The following is a 22,042-nucleotide window of genomic DNA, read 5'->3' as shown; positions in this document are numbered from 1 at the left end:
CAGTTCTGCTAGTCTATTGCCTGATTTTGTTCGCGTCAAACAATTTATGTGAAGGTACGAGACCGAACACAACGGCGCCGCAGCGAGCTCCTGTGAGGCGCGGGGACGCTGCTAAGGCATTTGCTAGGAGTGACCAAGAGTCAACAACGATGCGCCAACGACGTCGCATGTGGAAGGGAGTCCGAGGGTTGACTAATTCGGGAATGAGGGATGCGGCACACGAGCATGAACTTTGATGCTTGGGAGATTTAGAGTGATGGTAGATGGTGACGACATGGGGAGGGTGATATTTTTAAATACGTTTAGTCACCTCGTGGGTACGCGACCTACGTCCTATGGGAGAGTCGTCGAGAGTGCTGCCCGGCGCACGGGGCACTTAGAATGCAACCGCTTCCGATGTCCCACGACTTCCAACTAGTCTGGGCCTTACAATGTCCCTCGAACTCCGAGCTCTCAACATTTGTTTTCCCTCCTCAAGGGGATAGGAAGGAGGGGAATGACCCTTCACTTGAGTATATTTTAGTGAGATTGAGTTGCTTACATGCCCATGTGGAGCTTTTTATAGTCTGGGGGTTCTTGAAAAATGACCAAGACTATCCTTGAAATCAGGATGTGCAGTAGGACTAGATAATTTTCCGTCCTTTCACCCATTTGCTCCTTGTTGGGCTAGGAGGTGGGAAGTGGCCCATTGGGGGGGGGGTTCTACACTAGAAGAGACCTTCTTACTCGGGCTTGGGCCTTTTTGCTTCTTTGTTTCCTCTATTGACTTATTCCTTTTAGGGGTCTTTATCCTTTGACTTGCTTTGACCGATCTTGACTCGCGATATAGCACTCAATGTAGGATAGGGGTTGGCACCTTAAGTAAGGTTGATTGCCTAAAAAACCTTAAGTAAGGTTAAAATCCACCACTACAACAATAGTTATATGATTATAGTAATGTTCTTTATACTATTGAGCGAACATGGTTGCACAATATCTCGAAAGACATAGGTGTTTCAACTCGCACGACCTCGAATGAATTTGTAAAAGACTGAGGAGTCGTATCGCAAAGTTACAGAGCTGGGATGGCCTCGCGTGTGATTGAATTACGGAAAGTTTCAGGAGTTGTTTCATAAAAAATGCATTGGGCGAGTGCGCACATGCTCCATGACAATAGCGGAAGGAAGCACCGTATCCAGGACTGTATGCGGGACCATAGATGTTACATACTTTGGTATACATGAACCTCATTGAAGCATTTTGCATATGCGCCCGTGAATCCTTCGTCAATCTTACGATATTGTGCCCGCTCAGTATCTTATTAGAGTAAGAGCATCTTCAGCCATTCGCCCCCCCCCCCAGCGCATCCGGCAATAGCGGTTTGGCCAATGCGCCGGCGGCTTTTTCGCCCTGGGGGCGATGCAGTTCCTAGCCGCGCCCCCAGGTTTTGGCCCCAAGACTCACATAATTCAAACTTGTCTTTTCCCGCTGCCAAAAAAATGCCACAAGTTCGGCGATCAACGGTGATTTGCCACAAAGTTCGGCAATCACCATGCCACAGTTCGGCGATCAAACATAAACGATAGTTCGGCGCTCAAAAGGAAGGACACGTAGACAAAGGAATGCATCAAACGACGGGCTCCTCCAGCGTGGGACTGGCCGGCGTCGGGCTGTTCGGCATCGGCATGGCTTCTGTGCTCGGGCTGCTCGGCGTCGGCGTGGCTTCTGTGCTAGCCATCGTCGTGGCTTCACCGCTCGGGCTGGGCGTCAGCGTGGGCGTAGGCGCCGTGGTCGACGGCATCTGGTTCAAGATGAGGCCACACTCCGCCAAGTACCACGCCTTGACCTGCTCGTCCATCGTCGACATGTCCGCCCCATGAAGAACGCAAGGTCGGTGTTCCTCTTCTTCGCGGCGATGTTGGTCCGGAGCAGGTCGAGCTTGACGGCGTTGTTTGTCATCAACGCCATCCACCGCGCCTCGGATTTCTCCTCCCTCTTGGCGGCGTGATTCTTAGCGTCGGTGATGCACTGCTTGATCGACGATTGCAGCCGCTCGGCAGCAGGTGCGGCGTCCTTCGCCGTCTTGGCTCTTTTGTTGCCGCCAGGGCGCCCATCGGCCACCCCGGGCCAGGCGCATATGGCTTGTACGTCTCCTTGGCCTTGCGAGGGTGCGCCGGACATCCGTCCACTTCTCGCACTTCTCGATCCGGGTGAACACGTGGAGGAACTTGAACTCTTGGTCCCTGCTGTCCTGGAGGTACATGGTGAACATTCGAACCATCTGCGTCGAAGGACAAGTGTCGGCGACGTGCTGGGCGAAAAGAAGCGAGAGCCGGCGGCTGTGCATACCTGACCCTCGACGTTGGCATCGCTTTCCGGGCGAGCCGCGATCTCCTCGATGATCCCATGCCATTTGTAGCAGGCCGTTTGGATGATCGCCCAATGGTTCGCCATGGCCTTTGCGCCGCACTATATGTGGATGGTGGTGAAGTAGCGGTTGACCAGTTTGCGCTCATTGAACGCCGACTTGATGCGCGTCTAGTACGTGTCGGCGTTCTGGTTCGCGCCGGTGACAGGGTTGAGGCTGACGGTCTTCCATGCTTCGGCGAGGCACTCGTCTTCCTTGGACGTCCACTTGACGCGCGGCTCGCCCGTCCTGCCCCCCCCTCCCCGCTTCTTCTTTTTCCCTTTCCTCGCCGGCTCCATCTCCTCCTCCCCCTCCTCGCGGTCGTCGAGCTCGTCGTCCATGTTGCCGTTGGTGTCCATTGTGTCGTCTTGCGCGTGGAACCCGAGGGAGGAGGCGGCGGCGACCGAGCCGCTCGTGATGATCTCGTCCATGTCGGCTTCCGTCGCGCCGGGGATGCCGAAATGTGACGACGAGGCTTGCGAGAAGGGCAGGGCGCCACGTCGTAGAGGCGGCGTCGGGGAGGCTGTGTACGCCGACGACGAGTAGTTGTACGGGAGGGTACTGGAGGCCGGCGAACGCGGGCGTGGGAGTGTGCTGGTCGGGGTTCAGACCGGAGGGTGAGGCATGCTGGCCATGTGGAAAGGTGATGTTGGGGTTGAATCAACCATGCGCGTCGCCGTCGGCGTAGCCAGGCGAGGGTGCGTACCCCCAGGGCGGTGGCGGCGGCGCGAAGCTGGTCGGCGACGCGACGCTCTGCTGGCTCCACGCAACTTGCGGGCCTTGGCCGCCGGGCGGATTCATTATCCCCGCGCGAGGTGGAATCAATAGCGGCAGCGACGCGAGGGGCCGAATACTTCTTCGGCAGCATGGCGGGATGGCGGCCGGATGGCGGGGAGCGGGAGGAGAATGGCGGGAGAAGAGGGGCAGAAGCGGGGGAAGCAATGGGAAAAGTGGAGGGAAAAATGGGGGATCGGCGGGAAAAGGCTTGTCTCTCGCTGACAGGGCGGACCCACGCGCCTTTTGGCTTCGGCCGGCCCCCAGGCGCCCCCCAGGGGCCTGGGTTCGGCTTGGGTTCGTCGACTATTATTTCGGCCCAAACCGGCGATAAACAAGGTTCTGGGAGCGCGACTAAGCCGATTTTTTACGCCGGCGCTAAAACAAGCGCTAATAAAAGAGCCCTGAGGGGCATGTTTTTTTTTTATACTCCCTGAGGGGCATGTTGGAGGGCGAGTGGAGATGCTGTAAGGTTTGTGTTTGTACGTGTTTGTGAACATGTGCGATTTGCCGTGTTAAAAGAACGCCAACGAGTTGATTTATTTACTCCCAAAAATTGCTTGTTTTGCTTTGCAAGTTCCCACTCACCGAGTCACCATCGTGCCCCCCCCCCCCCCCCAAAAAAAAAATCGCAACTGCGCAAAAACCCTCGACCCATCCCCGCGGCCTGCGCCGGCCTCGATCTACGGCAGCGGCGGCTGTAGCTGCGGCCTGGAGCTGGCACTGGCTCTCCACTCCCGTTGTATTGCCCCGCTTCCCCGAGTCCGGCGACATCCCAAATCCAGCAACAGCCACCAAACTTTCCCCTTCGCTCCCTGCCGCTGCCCGCGGTACATCTCGTTCCCCCCTCTTGATTTCCCTCCAAGGTTGAAATGGACAAGAACCATTTCTTTGGTTGCGTTGCGGTGTTAATTTTCGAACGGTTAGGTGTCGGATACGTCAGATGGTAGGGCTCATCGTGTGAGACAGACCAATTGTGTGCCCAGTTCAAGGGTTTTTTTTTGTTCCACCGGATTAGTGCTAAATTTCCTTGCAGATTATGTGTGTTGAATTTTAGTCGCAATACTTATCCTGGGTTCTGGTGATTTAGAATTATGATGGTATCGATATTCCTTCTAGCAACAATGTGTCTCAGTTCTGTTTTATGACTAGTTTTGTTAGCAGTTTGCCTTTCCACTTTGTCTAAAAATATTCGCATAATACCGATACATAGAAGGTATGGAGGATGCCCATTAGAGCATGGTGGCGTCTCACGGCAGGATGTTTGTGTGGGAGTTGAATTGGACTGAGAATGCTGGTAGAATCAGCCCCTTGACAGCACTGTGATGTTGGTAAACAAAATCTTAATAGAGAAAAGATAAGGAGATTTAGGTGCTAATGAATGTTCTGAGAAATTCTAGTTCTATAAAACTAAGTGGTGATCTTTAGGTGATATCAAAATAACTTTTCCTCATATTAATCTATCACAAAGAAATTGTGGAACTTGCAATTCCATTGAAGAAAATGATGTGGCTTTCTATTAAGATAAATGTTAATTTCTCTATAACTTAATATAAGACGTTTTTTGATACTATGACGGTGTCAAGAAACTTCTTATATTAAGTTACGGAGGGAGTACCTGTTTAGCAGCCATGGTACCTCTGAGGCTGAGGTAACTCAGGAAACTCTGAGATAAATTATGATTATTGACTTTGAAAGCTCCTGCATTTGAAAAAATAATTCTCGAGTTGAATTCTTGTAATTTTAGTCTGCAGGTTGAGTACTCTAGGTTGCATCCTTTTGTTATGGTATCTGAAATTTTTGGTGTTCCGGAATACATTCACAGCCAAGTTGCTGCTTAGTTTAATCTAGTTCTCCGAGCACTAATTCGGAAGATAGCACAACATTTTTTTTTATGTATTGGGAGGTTTGGTTGAACTGATATATTGTTAGTTCGATACATTTTTCACATAATTTGGCATGTTTGCTTGACAATGGATTTCTCAGGGGCGTGACACCTTTCAACACACACTATACTGTGGATTGCTACACTGCTGTGGTGTACTGCGAGATCATGTGTGCATATTTCTGGTGACTGTTTGAGGCAAGGCTCACATAGTAATAAACCAGAAGGCAGAAAACAACTGTTACAAACTTATATCTATTTTGGTATGTTTCAATTTATCTTGTGATGGAAAACTTTAGTTGGTTCAGGTTTCCATTCCTCCCCATGCAACACCCGCTCATTTGATCACATTGGATATTTCAGCAGAAGAGCAGTTGCCTGTTGTTACAATGAGTCCACGCCCACCTGGTGGTTCATTAAATCGTAAGAATTGTCCAAATGAGCCGACATCACTACCCAATCCTGCGAATTTTTGCCACCCGCAATTTCCTCAGCATATGCAACTTTCACAACCGCCGTATGCCATGAATATCCCTTTCCACCAATTCCCACAGCAACACCTATACCCACCGAATGTCCAGTACGTTGTTGTCCAACCACAATATGCTCCATACTCTTTACCACCACGGATGCCGCCTCCACTACCTGCTCTAGTTATGCCGTCCACGTCAGCGTCTGATTCAGGCACCCCACGTATGGAAACTCGTCAAGAAGAACAAGACATTGATATAGTCAATGATGAGACTGCTGAACCTGACCGGACTGCTAAGCGATTACACTGGACAGAACAGGAGGACATAAGGCTGGTAAGCTTGTTTGCTCCTTTTCTTTTCATGTTGTTAGGACATTCAAATGTTTTTTGAACCACTTTGTGCTGGAACTGTAGATACGTATTTGGCTGAATAGCCCGAAGATCAAGAAGTATGACGTGTACTGGGCGGATGTTATAGCAGCATACAACAGCAACACCCCTAAAGATAGGAGAAGGGAACCAGCACATTTGAGGTGTCATTGGCATAAGATGATCCCAAAGATTGCCCGCTTCGATGACTGCTGGTGCCAGGTCAAGGCAAAATATCCTAGTGGCCTGTCTGACAATATGCGGCTGATGGACAAAACATGGGTGATGTTCAATGCGGAAGCACGGGCGATGTATCTTGAGGAAGTAAAACGTCGTTTTGCTTATAACCACTGCTGGAAAGTTGTCTGGGACCAACCCAAATGGAAATCCTACATCTTGTCTTTGTCCTCCAGAAAAGCTAAGCTCTCTGAGTCTGGGGACTACACGTCATCCTCTGAAGATACTGAGGATGACCCTGAAAAAGAGACAAGCGAAGAAGGTAGCGTCACTGCGAAGGAGAAATATGAAGGTAAAGGTGAGGTGGAAAAAGATATTCAATGCTCACTGGATCTTCAGAACATGCTAAAGACTAATCCAGGGGAGATGACAGGGGTACAACTGCTGCACGCAGATCAAAATCTTGAACCTTCCAGAATAGAGCCGCCAGAAAGAAAGGACAATGAAGCATTAATATCAGAGAAGCAACCAGAATTGTTGATGACTGCTGCTTCGTGGTACAATGAGTTTCTGCCTGGGAGTGAGCTGTTGGCTGGTAATTCGAAGTCCAGCGAGTTGCAACATGGGGGAGTATCGAGAGAAGATGAGCCCGAAAAAGGAACACTTAAACAGGGTTACAAGGCACCAGACCATGATAGAGCAACGGCCATGGAAAACCTTCCTGAAAAGGACTGTACACAAGTCTTCAAGAAGCCAGATCATGGGATAGCAGCGAGGGAAAATCTTCCTGAAAGCAAAGCAGGTGCGCAAAGTTGCAAGGCGACAAAGCTCAAACGAAAACGCAATGGCAAGGCGTTGCCTTGTTCGTCTGAGGTGCAGGAGGACATCAAACGTGCAGTGGATCTTCAGACCATGCTTATGAAGGATCGGGAGAAGATGTCAGAGGTACAGCTCCGTCTCTCGAAAGAGAAGCTTGAGTTCGCCAGACTAAAGCAACAGGAAGCAAAGGACAAGAAGGAAACAACACTTTACGAGAAGTATTCAGAGCTGTTGATGGCTGACACCTCCAGGTTCAGCGACTTTCAAAAGGCAGAGTATGAGAAGGCCGTGAAGCTCATGGGCGAGACGTTATTTGGTAGAGATGATAGCTAGCATTAATCGTTGATTTAGTAGGTTATATTAAACACTTCTGGTGAAGTACTATCTTATGGAGCACTAATGTTGGAATGTAGGTCAACGTTGTTATACCTGTTGATTTAGCCTACTCGCGGTTTAAGTAACACCACCTGTGTTGTTTATCTTTCATCGGCCCTTGTTAGATCCAGCTCTCACCTAGATTACCAATGACCAACTCCCCAGTTCCTAAAACTGGAGGAAGAACATGATTTGATGGCTGATGGATTGAAGTTGAAGTTTGGAAGCATCAAATTGCAAGTTCCTAAGGTGTGTGGCTGACAGAGTTTTAGCTTTTCATGCTGAACCGTTGCAAATAAATAGTGTTAATCCCTCTGGGCTTGTTTATAGTCTTTATTATTTTTTGCGGGGAATATAGTCTTTGTTTTTGAGAAAGAAAATGATCGTTTTCTAGCTTAATGGCTCCAAAATGAAAAAGCATGGACCTTGCAAAACAATCTTTGCTCAGGGAAACAGAATTAGGTCATTGTGCAGCTAAGCATGGTTTGATATTTTTCACTGCAATTGTAGTGAGACTGGAGGGGTTGGTGAGGAGTATAGAGAAGAGTGCTAAGAAATATAGGAGGGTATTGGTTTGAATAATGGGGTCCTTTTTTTGAACTTGTGATGTGAATCTTGTTTACGACTTATGAAGACTTCGTCGCTTGGCACCACCAAAAAATGGTTTGTTTACGGTGCGGCCTGCTTTTCATTTGGAATGGACCCTCAAGTCTCACTGACGGTCGGTCGTCTTGATGAGAGATGGGCAGTTTAGTGATGAGGCAGATGCATAAAAGGAAATTGTGAACATCATTTGGAAAGCTAATGTGCTTCGCAAGGTTACAGTTTCTGCATAACGTGTGACGTCTAACTGTTTGTTAAGTTATTAATAGAGTGAAACATCATCATGCTATCTCAGGTACGTGTACTATTTCTAGTGATGAAGATGAGAATATTTTTCATGCCTTAGTGTCTTGTATAAAAGGCACATGCATTACATATGGCTATAGGGATGTTTGGGAACTTCGGGATGAAGAGGCTTTTTTCAACTCTTAACTGGGATCGTTTGTACGTTATTGCTTGATAATATGAGCATCCCCGTGCATTCAAAGATCTTTTTTCTTCTTTTACAGAGCTTGGCATCTACAAAATGATACTAGGATTTTTTATCTTTTTTAGAAGAGAGGGAGCTCATCTAGGTTTTCTGTCTGCTACTCCTTCGGAGGGTAGTGGTAAGGGCTGTGATGGTTGAGTACCGGATTGATCCTCCACCTATTGTTAATCATCATGATGTGTGGTTGCATCCTCCTAATTACAATACGATTATTGTGGTTGCCTGTGTTTTTTTTTTGCTGATTGTGGCTCCGCTAGTGTGGTCAGCGGCTCGGTTGGCGAGACATTCCTTTCTCCATGGGATTTTATTCCTACATGTTCAAGTGCAGAAGAAGCTGAGCTCCGTGCGTGTCGGGAAAATATCAGGTACTCCCACCCCTGGGTACTCCCGGTGCACCGATGCCGAAAAACATTTTAAAATGTTTGAAAAATTCTGAAAAAAAGTTAGCACAGTCACACAACATCGATGTGTCTCGTCACAAAATTTCAAATCAAAATTCGAAACATTTCTCGAGACACAAAAATGAAAATTTTGACATCGATATGATAATGGGCCAAATCTAAAGCCCAACTTATGTTATGTACTATTTACTGTCGAATTTGTCATTTTTGGGGATCGTAGCAGAATTTTAAAATCTGTTGGGGATCGTAGCAGAATTTTAAAATTTTCCTACGCTCACCAAGATCCATCTATGGAGTATACTAGCAACGGGGGGAAAGGAGTGCATCTACATACCCTTGTAGATCGCGAGCGGAAGCGTTCCAATGAACGTGGATGACGGAGTCGTACTCGCCGTGATTCAAATCACCGATGACCGAGTGCCGAACGGACGGCACCTCCGCGTTCAACACACGTACGGTGCAGCGACGTCTCCTCCTTCTTGATCCAGCAAGGGGAAGGAGAGGTTGATGGAGATCCAGCAGCACGACGGCGTGGTGGTGGATGTAGCGGGTCTCGGCAGGGCTTCGCCGAGCTTCTGCGAGAGGGAGAGGTGTAGCAGGGGAGGAGGGAGGCGCCCAAGGCTGTTATCCTACTGCCCTCCCTCCCCCCCTTTATATAGGCCCCCTGGGAGGGGGGCGCCGGCCAAGATCCCATCAAGGGAGGGGGCGGCGGCCAAGGGGGGATACTTGCCCCCCAAGGCAAGTGGGGCGCCCCCCCACCCTAGGGTTTCTAACCCTAGGCGCAGGGGGGAGGCCCATGGGGGGCGCCCCAGCCCACTAAGGGCTGGTTGCCCTCCCACTTCAGCCCATGGGGCCCTCCGGGATAGGTGGCCCCACCCGGTGGACCCCCGGGACCCTTCCGGTGGTCCCGGTACAATACCGGTGACCCCTGAAACTTTTCCGGTGGCCGAAACTTGACTTCCTATATATAATTCTTCACCTCCGGACCATTCCGGAACTCCTCGTGACGTCCGGGATCTCATCCGGGACTCCGAACAACTTTCGGATTTCCGCATACTCATATCTCTACAACCCTAGCGTCACCGAACCTTAAGTGTGTAGACCCTACGGGTTCGGGAGACATGCAGACATGACCGAGACGCCTCTCCGGTCAATAACCAACAGCGGGATCTGGATACCCATGTTGGCTCCCACATGTTCCACGACGATCTCATCGGATGAACCACGATGTCGAGGATTCAATCAATCCCGTATACAATTCCCTTTGTCAATCGGTATGTTACTTGCCCGAGATTCGATCGTCGGTATCCCAATACCTTGTTCAATCTCGTTACCGGCAAGTCTCTTTACTCGTACCGCAATGCATGATCCCGTGACTAACGCCTTAGTCACATTGAGCTCATTATGATGATGCATTACCGAGTGGGCCCAGAGATACCTCTCCGTCACACGGAGTGACAAATCCCAGTCTCGATCCGTGCCAACCCAACAGACACTTTCAGAGATACCCGTAGTGTACCTTTATAGTCACCCAGTTACGTTGTGACGTTTGGTGCACCCAAAGCACTCCTGCGGTATCCGGGAGTTGCACGATCTCATGGTCTAAGGAAAAGATACTTGACATTGGAAAAGCTCTAGCAAACGAAACTACACGATCTTTTATGCTATGCTTAGGATTGGGTCTTGTCCATCACATCATTCTTCTAATGATGTGATCCCGTTATCAATGACATCCAATGTCCATAGTCAGGAAACCATGCCTATCTGTTGATCAACGAGCTAGTCAACTAGAGGCTTACTAGGGACACGTTGTGGTCTATGTATTCACACATGTATTACGATTTCCGGATAACACAATTATAACATGAACAATAGACAATTATCACGAACAAAGAAATATAATAATAACCATTTATTATTGCCTCTAGGGCATATTTCCAACAGTCTCCCACTTGCACTAGAGCCAATAATCTAGTTACATTGTGATGAATCGAACACCCATTGCGTCCTGGTGTTGATCATGTTTTGCTCTAGGGAGAGGTTTAGTCAACGGATCTGCTACATTCAGGTCCATATGTACTTTACAAATATCTATGTCTCCATTTTGAACACTTTCACGAATGAAGTTGAAGCGACGCTTGATATGCCTGGTCTTCCTGTGAAACCTGGGCTCCTTCGCAAGGGCAATAGCTCCAGTGTTGTCACAGAAGAGAGTCATCGAGCCCGACGCATTGGGAATCACCCCTAGGTCGGTAATGAACTCCTTCATCCGGACTGCTTCCTGTGCTGCCTCCGAGGCTGCCATGTACTCCGCTTCACATGTAGATCCCGCCACGACGCTTTGCTTGCAACTGCACCAGCTTACTGCTCCTCCATTCAAAATATACATGTATCCGGTTTGTGACTTCGAGTCATCCAGATTTGTGTCGAAGCTAGCATCGACGTAACCCTTTACGACAAGCTCTTCGTCACCTCCATAAACGAGAAACATATCCTTAGTCCTCTTCAGGTACTTCAGGATATTCTTGACTGCTGTCCAGTGTTCCATGCCGGGATTACTTTGGTACCTTCCTACCAAACTTACGGCAAGGTTTACATCAGGTCTGGTACACAGCATGGCATACATAATAGACCCTATGGCCGAGGCATAGGGGATGACACTCATCTTTTCTCTATCTTCTGCCGTGGTCGGGCATTGAGCCGTGCTCAACTGCACACCTTGCAATACAGGCAAGAACCCCTTCTTGGACTGATCCATATTGAACTTCTTCAATATCTTGTCAAGGTATGTACTCTGTGAAAGACCAATGAGGCGTCTTGATCTATCTCTATAGATCTTGATGCCTAATATATAGGCAGCTTCTCCAAGGTCCTTCATTGAAAAACATTTATTCAAATAGGCCTTTATACTTTCCAAGAATTCTATATCATTTCCCATCAATAATATGTCATCCACATATAATATGAGAAATGCTACAGAGCTCCCACTCACTTTCTTGTAAACACAGGCTTCTCCATAAGTCTGTGTAAACCCAAACGCTTTGATTATCTCATCAAAGCGAATGTTCCAACTCCGAGATGCTTGCACCAGCCCATAGATTGAGCGCTGGAGCTTGCATACTTTGTTAGCATTCTTAGGATCGACAAAACCTTCCGGCTGCATCATATACAACTCTTCCTTAAGGAAGCCGTTAAGGAATGCCGTTTTGACGTCCATCTGCCATATCTCATAATCATAGTATGCGGCAATTGCTAACATGATTCGGACGGACTTCAGCTTCGCTACGGGTGAGAAAGTCTCATCGTAGTCAACCCCTTGAACTTGTCGATAACCCTTAGCAACAAGTCGAGCCTTATAGATGGTCACATTACCATCCGCGTCTGTCTTCTTCTTAAAGATCCATTTATTTTCTATGGCTCGCCGATCATCGGGCAAGTCAGTCAAAGTCCATACTTCGTTTTCATACATGGATCCTATCTCGGATTTCATGGCTTCTAGCCATTTGTCGGAATCCGGGCCCGCCATCGCTTCTTCATAGTTCGAAGGTTCACCGTTGTCTAACAACATGATTTCCAGGACAGGGTTGCCGTACCACTCTGGTGCGGAACGTGTCCTTGTGGACCTACGAAGTTCAGTAGTAAGTTGATCCGAAGCTTCATGATCATCATCATTAACTTCCTCCCCAGTCGGTGTAGGCACCACAGGAACATCTTCCCGCGTTGCGCTACTTTCCGGTTCGGAAGGGGTGACTATCACCTCATCAAGTTCCACTTTCCTCCCACTCAATTCTTTCGAGAGAAACTCCTTCTCCAGAAAGGACCCGTTCTTGGCAACGAAAATCTTGCCTTCGGATCTGAGGTAGAAGGTATACCCAATAGTTTTCTTAGGGTATCCTATGAAGACGCATTTCTCCGACTTGGGTTCGAGCTTTTCAGGTTGAAGTTTCTTGACATAAGCATCGCATCCCCAAACTTTTAGAAACGACAACTTAGGTTTCTTCCCAAACCATAATTCATACGGTGTCGTCTCAACGGATTTCGACGGAGCCCTATTTAAAGTGAATGCGGCAGTCTCTAAAGCATAGCCCCAAAATGAGAGTGGTAAATCGGTAAGAGACATCATAGATCGCACCATATCCAATAGAGTACGATTACGGCGTTCGGACACACCGTTTCTCTGAGGTGTTCCAGGCGGCGTGAGTTGTGAAACTATTCCACATTTCCTTAAGTGTGTACCAAACTCGTGACTTAAATATTCTCTACCACGATCTGATCGTAAGAATTTTATTTTCCTGTCACGTTGATTCTCAACCTCACTCTGAAATTCCTTGAACTTTTCAAAGGTTTCAGACTTGTGTTTCATTAGGTAGACATACCCATATCTACTTAAGTCATCAGTGAGAGTGAGAACATAACGATATCCTCCGCGAGCCTCAACACTCATTGGACCGCACACATCGGTATGTATGATTTCCAATAAGTTGGTTGCTCGCTCCATTGTTCCGGAGAACGGAGTCTTGGTCATCTTACCCATGAGGCATGGTTCGCACGTGTCAAATGATTCGTAATCAAGAGACTCCAAAAGTCCATCTGCATGGAGCTTCTTCATGCGCTTGACACCAATGTGACCAAGGCGACAGTGCCACAAATATGTGGGACTATCGTTATCAACTTTACATCTTTTGGTATTCACACTATGAACATGTGTAACATCACATTCGAGATTCATCAAGAATAAACCATTGACCAGCGGGGCATGACCATAAAACATATCTCTCATATAAATAGAACAACCATTATTCTTGGATTTAAATGAGTAGCCATCTCGAATTAAACGAGATCCAGATACAATGTTCATGCTCAAAGCTGGCACTAAATAACAATTATTGAGGTTTAAAACTAATCCCGTAGGTAGATGCAGAGGTAGCGTGCCGACGGCGATCACATCGACCTTGGAACCATTCCCGACGCGCATCGTCACCTCGTCCTTCGTCAATCTCCGTTTATTCCGTAGTTCCTGTTTTGAGTTACAAATATGAGCAACCGCACCGGTATCAAATACCCAGGAGCTACTACGAGTACTGGTAAGGTACACATCAATTACATGTATATCACATATACCTTTGGTGTTGCCGGCCTTCTTGTTCGCTAAGTATTTGAGGCAGTTCCGCTTCCAGTGACCACTTCCCTTGCAATAAAAGCACTCAGTCTCGGGCTTGGGTCCATTCTTCGACTTCTTCCCAGTAACTGGCTTACCGAGCGCGGCAACTCCCTTGCCGTCCTTCTTGAAGTTCTTCTTACCCTTGCCCTTCTTGAACTTAGTGGTTTTATTCACCATCAACACTTGATGTTCTTTTCTGATCTCCACCTCCGCTGATTTCAGCATTGAATATACCTCAGGAATGGTCTTTTCCATCCCTTGCATATTAAAGTTCATCACAAAGCTCTTGTAGCTTGGTGGAAGCGACTGGAGGATTTTGTCAATGACCGCGTCATCTGGGAGATTAACTCCCAGCTGGGATAAGCAGTTGTGTAACCCAGACATTCTGAGTATGTGCTCACTAACAGAACTATTCTCCTCCATTTTACAGTTGAAGAACTTGTCGGAGACTTCATATCTCTCGACCCGGGCATGAGTTTGGAAAACCATTTTCAGCTCCTCGAACATCTCATATGCTCCATGTTTCTCAAAACGCTTTTGGAGACCCGGTTCTAAGCTGTAAAGCATGCCGCACTGAACGAGGGAGTAATCATCAGCACGCTGCTGCCAAGCGTTCATAACGTCTTGGTTCTCTGGGATTGGTGCTTCATCTAGCGGTGCTTCTAAGACATAATCTTTCTTGGCTGCTATGAGGATGATCCTCAGGTTCCGGACCCAGTCCGTATAGTTGCTGCCATCATCTTTCAACTTGGTTTTCTCTAGGAACGCGTTGAAATTGAGGACAACGTGGGCCATTTGATCTACAAGACATAGTGTAAAGATTTTAGACTAAGTTCATGATAATTAAGTTCATCTAATCAAATTACTCAATGAACTCCCACTCAGATAGACATCCCTCTAGTCATCTAAGTGAAACATGATCCGAGTTAACTAGGCCGTGTTCGATCATCACGTGAGACGGACTAGTCAAGATCGGTGAACATCTCCATGTTGATCGTATCTTCTATACGACTCATGCTCGACCTTTCGGTCCTCCGTGTTCCGAGGCCATGTCTGTACATGCTAGGCTCGTCAAGTTAACCTAAGTGTATTGCGTGTGTTCCGAGGCCATGTCTGTACATGCTAGGCTCGTCAACACCCGTTGTATGCGAACGTTAGAATCTATCACACCCGATCATCACGTGGTGCTTCAAACAACGATCCTTCGCAACGGTGCACAGTTAGGGGGAACACTTTCTTGAAATTATCATAAGGGATCATCTTACTTACTACCGTCGTTCTAAGCAAATAAGATGCAAAAACATGATAAACATCACATGCAATCAAATAGTGACATGATATGGCCAATATCATTATGCTACTTTGATCTCCATCTTCGGGGCACCATGATCATCTTCGTCACCGGCATGACACCGTGATCTCCATCATCATGATCTCCATCATTGTGTCTTCATGAAGTCGTCACGCCAACGATTACTTCTACTTCTATGGCTAACGCGTTTAGCAACAAAGTAAAGTAATTTACATGGCGTTATTCAATGACACGCAGGTCATACAAAATAATAAAGACAACTCCTATGGCTCCTGTCGGTTGTCATACTCATCGACATGCAAGTCGTGATTCCTATTACAAGAATATGATCAATCTCATACATCACATATATCATTCATCACATCTTCTGGCCACATCACATCACATAGCACATGCTGCAAAAACAAGTTAGACGTCCTCTAATTATTGTTGCAAGTTTTTACGTTGCTTGTAGGTTTCTAGCAAGAACGTTTCTTACCTACGTATGACCACAACGTGATTTGCCAATTTCTATTTACCCTTCATAAGAACCCATTTTCATCGAATCCGTTCCGACTAAAGTAGGAGAGACAGACACCCGCTAGCCACCTTATGCAACTAGTGCATGTCAGTCGGTGGAACCTGTCTCACGTAAGCGTACGTGTAAGGTCGGTCCGGGGCGCTTCATCCCACAATACCGCCGAAACAAGATAAGACTAGTAGCGGCAAGAAGAATTGGCAACATCAACGCCCACAACTGCTTTGTGTTCTACTCGTGCATAGTAACTACTCATAGGCCTGGCTCTGATACCACTGTTGGGGATCGTAGCAGAATTTTAAAATTTTCCTACGCTCACCAAGATCCATCTATGGAGTATACTAGCAACGAGGGGAAAGGAGTGCATCTACATACCCTTGTAGATCGCGAGCGGAAGCGTTCCAATGAACGTGGATGACGGAGTCGTACTCGCCGTGATTCAAATCACCGATGACCGAGTGCCGAACGGACGGCACCTCCGCGTTCAACACACGTACGGTGCAGCGACGTCTCCTCCTTCTTGATCCAGCAAGGGGAAGGAGAGGTTGATGGAGATCCAGCAGCACGACGGCGTGGTGGTGGATGTAGCGGGTCTCGGCAGGGCTTCGCCGAGCTTCTGCGAGAGGGAGAGGTGTAGCAGGGGAGGAGGGAGGCGCCCAAGGTTGTTATCCTACTGCCCTCCCTCCCCCCCTTATATAGGCCCCCTGGGAGGGGGGCGCCGGCCAAGATCCCATCAAGGGAGGGGGCGGCGGCCAAGGGGGGATACTTGCCCCCCAAGGCAAGTGGGGCGCCCCCCCACCCTAGGGTTTCTAACCCTAGGCGCAGGGGGGAGGCCCATGGGGGGCGCCCCAGCCCACTAAGGGTTGGTTGCCCTCCCACTTCAGCCCATGGGGCCCTTCGGGATAGGTGGCCCCACCCGGTGGACCCCCGGGACCCTTCTGGTGGTCCCGGTACAATACCGGTGACCCCCGAAACTTTCCTGGTGGCCGAAACTTGACTTCCTATATATAATTCTTCACCTCCGGACCATTCCAGAACTCCTCGTGACGTCCGGGATCTCATCCGGGACTCCGAACAACTTTCGGATTTCCGCATACTCATATCTCTACAACCCTAGCGTCACCGAACCTTAAGTGTGTAGACCCTACGGGTTCGGGAGACATGCAGACATGACCGAGACGCCTCTCCGGTCAATAACCAACAGCGGGATCTGGATACCCATGTTGGCTCCCACATGTTCCACGACGATCTCATCGGATGAACCACGATGTCGAGGATTCAATCAATCCCGTATACAATTCCCTTTGTCAATCGGTATGTTACTTGCCCGAGATTCGATCGTCGGTATCCCAATACCTTGTTCAATCTCGTTACCGGCAAGTCTCTTTACTCGTACCGCAATGCATGATCCCGTGACTAACGCCTTAGTCACATTGAGCTCATTATGATGATGCATTACCGAGTGGGCCCAGAGATACCTCTCCGTCACACGGAGTGACAAATCCCAGTCTCGATCCGTGCCAACCCAACAGACACTTTCAGAGATACCTGTAGTGTACCTTTATAGTCACCCAGTTACGTTGTGATGTTTGGTGCACCCAAAGCACTCCTACGGTATTCGGGAGTTGCACGATCTCATGGTCTAAGGAAAAGATACTTGACATTGGAAAAGCTCTAGCAAACGAAACTACACGATCTTTTATGCTATGCTTAGGATTGGGTCTTGTCCATCACATCATTCTCCTAATGATGTGATCCCGTTATCAATGACATCCAATGTACAGGAAACCATGACTATCTGTTGATCAACGAGCTAGTCAACTAGAGGCTTACTAGGACACGTTGTGGTCTATGTATTCACACATGTATTACGATTTCCGGATAACACAATTATAGCATGAACAATAGACAATTATCACGAACAAAGAAATATAATAATAACCATTTATTATTGCCTCTAGGGCATATTTCCAACAAAATCTCCTCAAATGCATGATCCCCTCCGCTCTCTCTCCTCCCAACCGGGTTAATTTGTGAATAACTTTGGATGGCTTTCTCCGGCATCATGTCCGTGGACCACGTCTGGACATATACCGTAGACATTTGCGGGTCAGCTTTGGAGATGCCCTAACATGATGGCTCACAAGATTGCGAAATTCTGCTTTTTTTTTTGTTCAGATGGACTGTTAGTGAATAGTGTCTAATCCTGCGTGGTGCCTTCTATATCGGACGATTTTAAGAATATTATCATCAATTAATATATAGGTTGTTTTTGAAAAGTAAACATGAAAATGACTTGAAATGGATGACGGAGAGGATGTGCTACTTCTTCCGCTTGCTTATAGGTGTTTTTGCTTAAACAACACTCACCGTGAAGCACAAGTAGCAAAGAATCGACGCAAGTCCGTCCATCCACACAAGGCGTAATTAAACACCGTTGCGTATTTCTTATAAGAAAAGAAAGATTGAATGGGCTTTATGATGCGGCTACTCCACTTCTCCGCTTGTATGGAAGCAAGTAGATTCTTCAACTCCTCCACCATGGAACGATGAGAGCAACCGGCACAATGGCAAAACGTGTTTCTGAGTGAACAAAAAAAAATCTCAATAACCGGCACAGTGGCAAAACGTGTGGTTTTGCGCTGATGTGTGCGTGTCTATATTGTAAGTATTTGGCGTCTCCAAAACAAAAAAATAAGCATGAAAAAGTTTAATAATTACAAAGATGGGAAGTCAGCCATCCTCTAGAACAGGAAAGGAAGTCCATCTGTCTTTCAAATTTCGACATCATTTCTGGTACGGTGCCCTTTTCTTCACCAACCGAATAAGGTGCAAGTACAAAGATGGGAAGTCGCCACTGGAGAAGCGGAAGAGAGCTCCGCGGCGACCATCTTTCCTCCTCTCTCGTCGCCCCTTCCAAGGTATCCCCGTTGCCTCCCTTTCTTTCTTCGTTCTATCCAGCAATTTTGGTCTGTTCCTGGTGCTCGGTTGGATCTCATCCGTCTATATCCCTGTTCTTTTAGCTGTTCCTTAGCCCCCAGTACTTCTAACAAGAATTCCTTCTTGTTTGGATGGAGCAAATCTAGGCACTAGTGGTCATGTGTAATTAGGGTTTATGTAAATCCTAATTCATGTAAATCTAGGTACAGAATGTTGATTTCGTATATGGTGTTTAGGTAAATCTAGGCACTGATGTTCATGCCATGTTCTACGGCGATAACACATTGGTGTTCATGTTTTTGGTTGGATCTGTACTACTGTAATACAAAAAGATTAGTCGCATTAGTCACAAGTTAGCCACCTGTTAATGGGAGAGGAAGGAGGATGAGTGGCCTTCTCTTTTCCTTTCACAAATTGGTCGCGAGTTAAATGCAGCGTGTGTTTCCATTTCCCGATTTTTGTTGACGTTAATTCTCTTTTCTTACTGGAACAGGCTGTCAAGGATTGTTCTATCTGTCTCGGAAGAATGTGTTCAGAGTGAATTCTTCTGAGGGCTGAGACTTATTTATTAAATTATTAACTTATAACTTATATAAGGCCTTGCCTTCTATGGCTGCAATCCAGAAGCTGTATGAGGTCTGCAAAGTATCATTATTTGAAAAAGGGCCATCATCTCCTGAAGCCGTTGAAAATGTTCGTACTGTATTAGGTAAGAACTACATGGAGAATCAATAGTAACTAAACTAAATGCCTTACTGTTGATTACTACATATACTGTGGTTGTGGATGTGTTTCTGGGCTGCTTGGAGAAGAACACAATGTGCCAATACTAGGTTTCTTACTACTAATTAGATTATATTTTAGTTTATTGGATGTGTTCCCATGCTCTCCTGAATAAACAGAAACTTCAGACATAATGCACTTGTGAGCAGAGGAGGTTGTGACGTTGCACCTATTTCACCTTCTCTGATGATGCTGTGATCGTAGCCTCATTCAACTCATTTAAAGTAGCTTAAATGTCCACCTCACATATGAATTGCTTTATATTTTAAAATGCCCTGCTATGGTTTTTTTTGACACTTTACCTCACCTGTGTCGACCAGCATATAATTATGTACGTACTTACTTGGCAGTAGGATTTTCATGAACTTTAACTTACAACTTAACAGATATGATCACACCTTCTGATGTTGGACTTGAGTGTGAAGCACAAGCTGTTCGTGTTTGGAGAAGACCACGGGCCTTGAGTAGGAAAACAGTGCTCCATTCAAGCCCAGCGATCAGATATCGTCATATATATGAGTGCAAAAGCTTCTCTGTAAGCCCCATCAACTACTTACCCACTGTCATGTTATTTTTTGTATCTGAGGCACTTATATGTCTGTCAGTCCTCCTTTATCTCTTCTTTTCAAAAAGAATTGAGGTTGCCCAATGTCCTTTCACATTGTCCCTGCAGATTGGGATATTTTGCATACCAGCATCATCAATCATCCCACTGCACAACCATCCAGGCATGACTGTGCTCAGCAAACTTCTCTATGGTAAAGTGCATGTCAAAGCGTATGATTGGATTGATATAGACGAACCCGGTAACTTAACAAAAGGTAGGTTTTTTCTTGATCATAAGTGATTTTTTTTCTTTAGGTGTTTATATATACATTATGTACAATGCTTTATGAGGGAGTGTGCGCCAGTTCTTTAACCTTGTGACAAAGAATATGGTCCAGATACATGAAAAGCCCTAAGATAAATCTTATTGTTTCATTTCCTCATTTGCTGATATGTTTGGATGTTATATCTGGATTTTTATCCCCCCTGCTATGACAACACTAAAGAGTAATTATTTTCCAAGTAATGCTCCTAAAATGTAGTTTCCTTTGCCACTCCTGTCTCTACTGCATCTGCCTATCTTGGACTTCGTTGTAATGCAGACTGAGAATTCGTAAATGGAAACTCTTATTTTGCATTAAGATGTCATAATCAGCAAATATCTGCGGTCAGCTCTATTGACGTACTAAAGCATACATGGCTGTGATCTCAAACTGTTTCCACCTGAAACACACATGCTCAACTGATTTCAAACTTGTTTGGTGCTGGCAGTCAGACCAGCCAAGGTTGTCAGGGATGGTGAAATATCTGCGCCTTGCGCGGCGATGGTGCTTCGTCCAACAGACGGTGGGAATGTCCATGCCCTGAAAGCCATCACTCCCTGTGCTATCTTGGACATCTTGTCGCCTCCTTACTCATCAAAGGATGGAAGGCATTGCTCCTATTTCCGGAGACGCCAAAAATCAGACCCGTCGGGTCAGTGCCGTTATCTCCCTTGGACGAAGAACAACCATGCTTTACTAACCGTGGTGTGGCTTCAGTATCTTAATTTCTTACATGTTTGCTATTGTTTCTCCAGGCATTTTATGGGACCGAACAAGGGAGTCTGAATTTGTCTGGCTGGAAGAATACCAGCCCCGTGACAACTTTGTTATTAGAAGAGACCTGTACACAGGACCTACTTTGGACCTGTGAACTCATCTTTCGTTGATACCGTGCTCGGCACTATAGTTATGCTTGCCCTAACACTTTTAAGTTATCAAGAAGCACACAGATACACGTAATGCAAAAAGGTTCTTGTCTTTTGTTCTCTTTGAATTTTTATTTATAGTTACTCTTTGGGACTTTGATCTGATAAAACTATTGTAAGATGATGCTATTGTATATTTCACGGTGTGTAACACGTTGGGAAAATACTTATATCTGACTATATATACTAGTGGAAGGCGCTTTTGAGCCTTCCTCTCGATATGAACCTTTCTTCGAAATACTGACAGAAATATTTTCATCATGTGCATTGTAATTTCTTGAGTTATTTACCTTTTGGTATCTTGACCTAACTACACTCTGTGACCTGCCACCAACCTCAGATTTGATGCTCTGTTTATCTTATCAAAGCGGATTGTTTTTTTTTTTCAGTTGAGAGTGATGTTCAATATCAATAGTGAGTAGTCTATCGTGACTCCGTAAATCCTAAACCTTTGTGAGTCCAACCTTCAGTTAGTGTTGTGTAGCCTGTTTATGAGCCTTCGTTGTGTCCCTAATCTCTTAAAAAGTTTTGCTTTAGAACAATGTTATCATTTATTGGTATATTAAGCAAAAGAAAACATTGTGAGCCGCTCCATCTGAATTTCTTTTTGCCATTCAGATTTCATTGAACAGACACAAAATCAAGTAGAGAAGTACAAGGGTAGAAAATAGGAAAATAAAAAGAAATGACAACAAATTCTAATAAGACTGCATATATCATCATACTTTTTTCAAGAAACACATTACAAAAGCAGACGCTCACACATGCATGTACACTCACCTC

General features: G+C 46.4%; 2 protein-coding genes across 2 annotated transcripts; both read left to right on the top strand.

Moving 5' to 3' along the window:
* Positions 1-3,685: 3,685 nt before the first annotated feature.
* Positions 3,686-7,486, top strand: LOC109787302 (uncharacterized). Its single transcript, XM_020345861.4, has 4 exons — positions 3,686-3,990; positions 5,147-5,308; positions 5,409-5,851; positions 5,932-7,486. Exons 3-4 carry the CDS (start codon positions 5,435-5,437, stop codon positions 7,213-7,215), a joined length of 1,701 nt encoding a protein of 566 aa, XP_020201450.1. The 5' UTR covers positions 3,686-3,990; positions 5,147-5,308; positions 5,409-5,434; the 3' UTR covers positions 7,216-7,486.
* Positions 7,487-18,443: 10,957 nt separating this feature from the next.
* LOC109787301 (plant cysteine oxidase 5) lies at positions 18,444-21,497 on the top strand. The gene is made up of 6 exons (XM_020345860.4): positions 18,444-18,662; positions 19,175-19,390; positions 19,851-19,999; positions 20,138-20,285; positions 20,782-20,985; positions 21,089-21,497. Exons 2-6 carry the CDS (start codon positions 19,291-19,293, stop codon positions 21,202-21,204), a joined length of 717 nt encoding a protein of 238 aa, XP_020201449.1. The 5' UTR covers positions 18,444-18,662; positions 19,175-19,290; the 3' UTR covers positions 21,205-21,497.
* The last annotated feature ends 545 nt before the right edge of the window (positions 21,498-22,042 follow it).

This window comes from Aegilops tauschii, chromosome 5 (genome assembly GCF_002575655.3).
Source record: "Aegilops tauschii subsp. strangulata cultivar AL8/78 chromosome 5, Aet v6.0, whole genome shotgun sequence".
Taxonomy (NCBI): Eukaryota; Viridiplantae; Streptophyta; class Magnoliopsida; order Poales; family Poaceae; genus Aegilops; species Aegilops tauschii.
Note: the sequence above shows the minus strand (reverse complement) of the source record. Positions and strands in the feature narration are given on the sequence as shown.

Bases quoted from the DNA above. Each gene is read 5' to 3' on its own strand.
- LOC109787302 (XM_020345861.4), top strand. From the start codon at position 5,435: ATGAGTCCACGCCCACCTGGTGGTTCATTAAATCGTAAGAATTGTCCA. The intron at 5,852-5,931 runs GTAAGCTTGTTT...CTGGAACTGTAG, and splicing joins AACAGGAGGACATAAGGCTG to ATACGTATTTGGCTGAATAG.
- LOC109787301 (XM_020345860.4), top strand. From the start codon at position 19,291: ATGGCTGCAATCCAGAAGCTGTATGAGGTCTGCAAAGTATCATTATTT. The intron at 20,000-20,137 runs GTAAGCCCCATC...TTGTCCCTGCAG, and splicing joins ATGAGTGCAAAAGCTTCTCT to ATTGGGATATTTTGCATACC. The intron at 20,286-20,781 runs GTAGGTTTTTTC...TGGTGCTGGCAG, and splicing joins ACCCGGTAACTTAACAAAAG to TCAGACCAGCCAAGGTTGTC.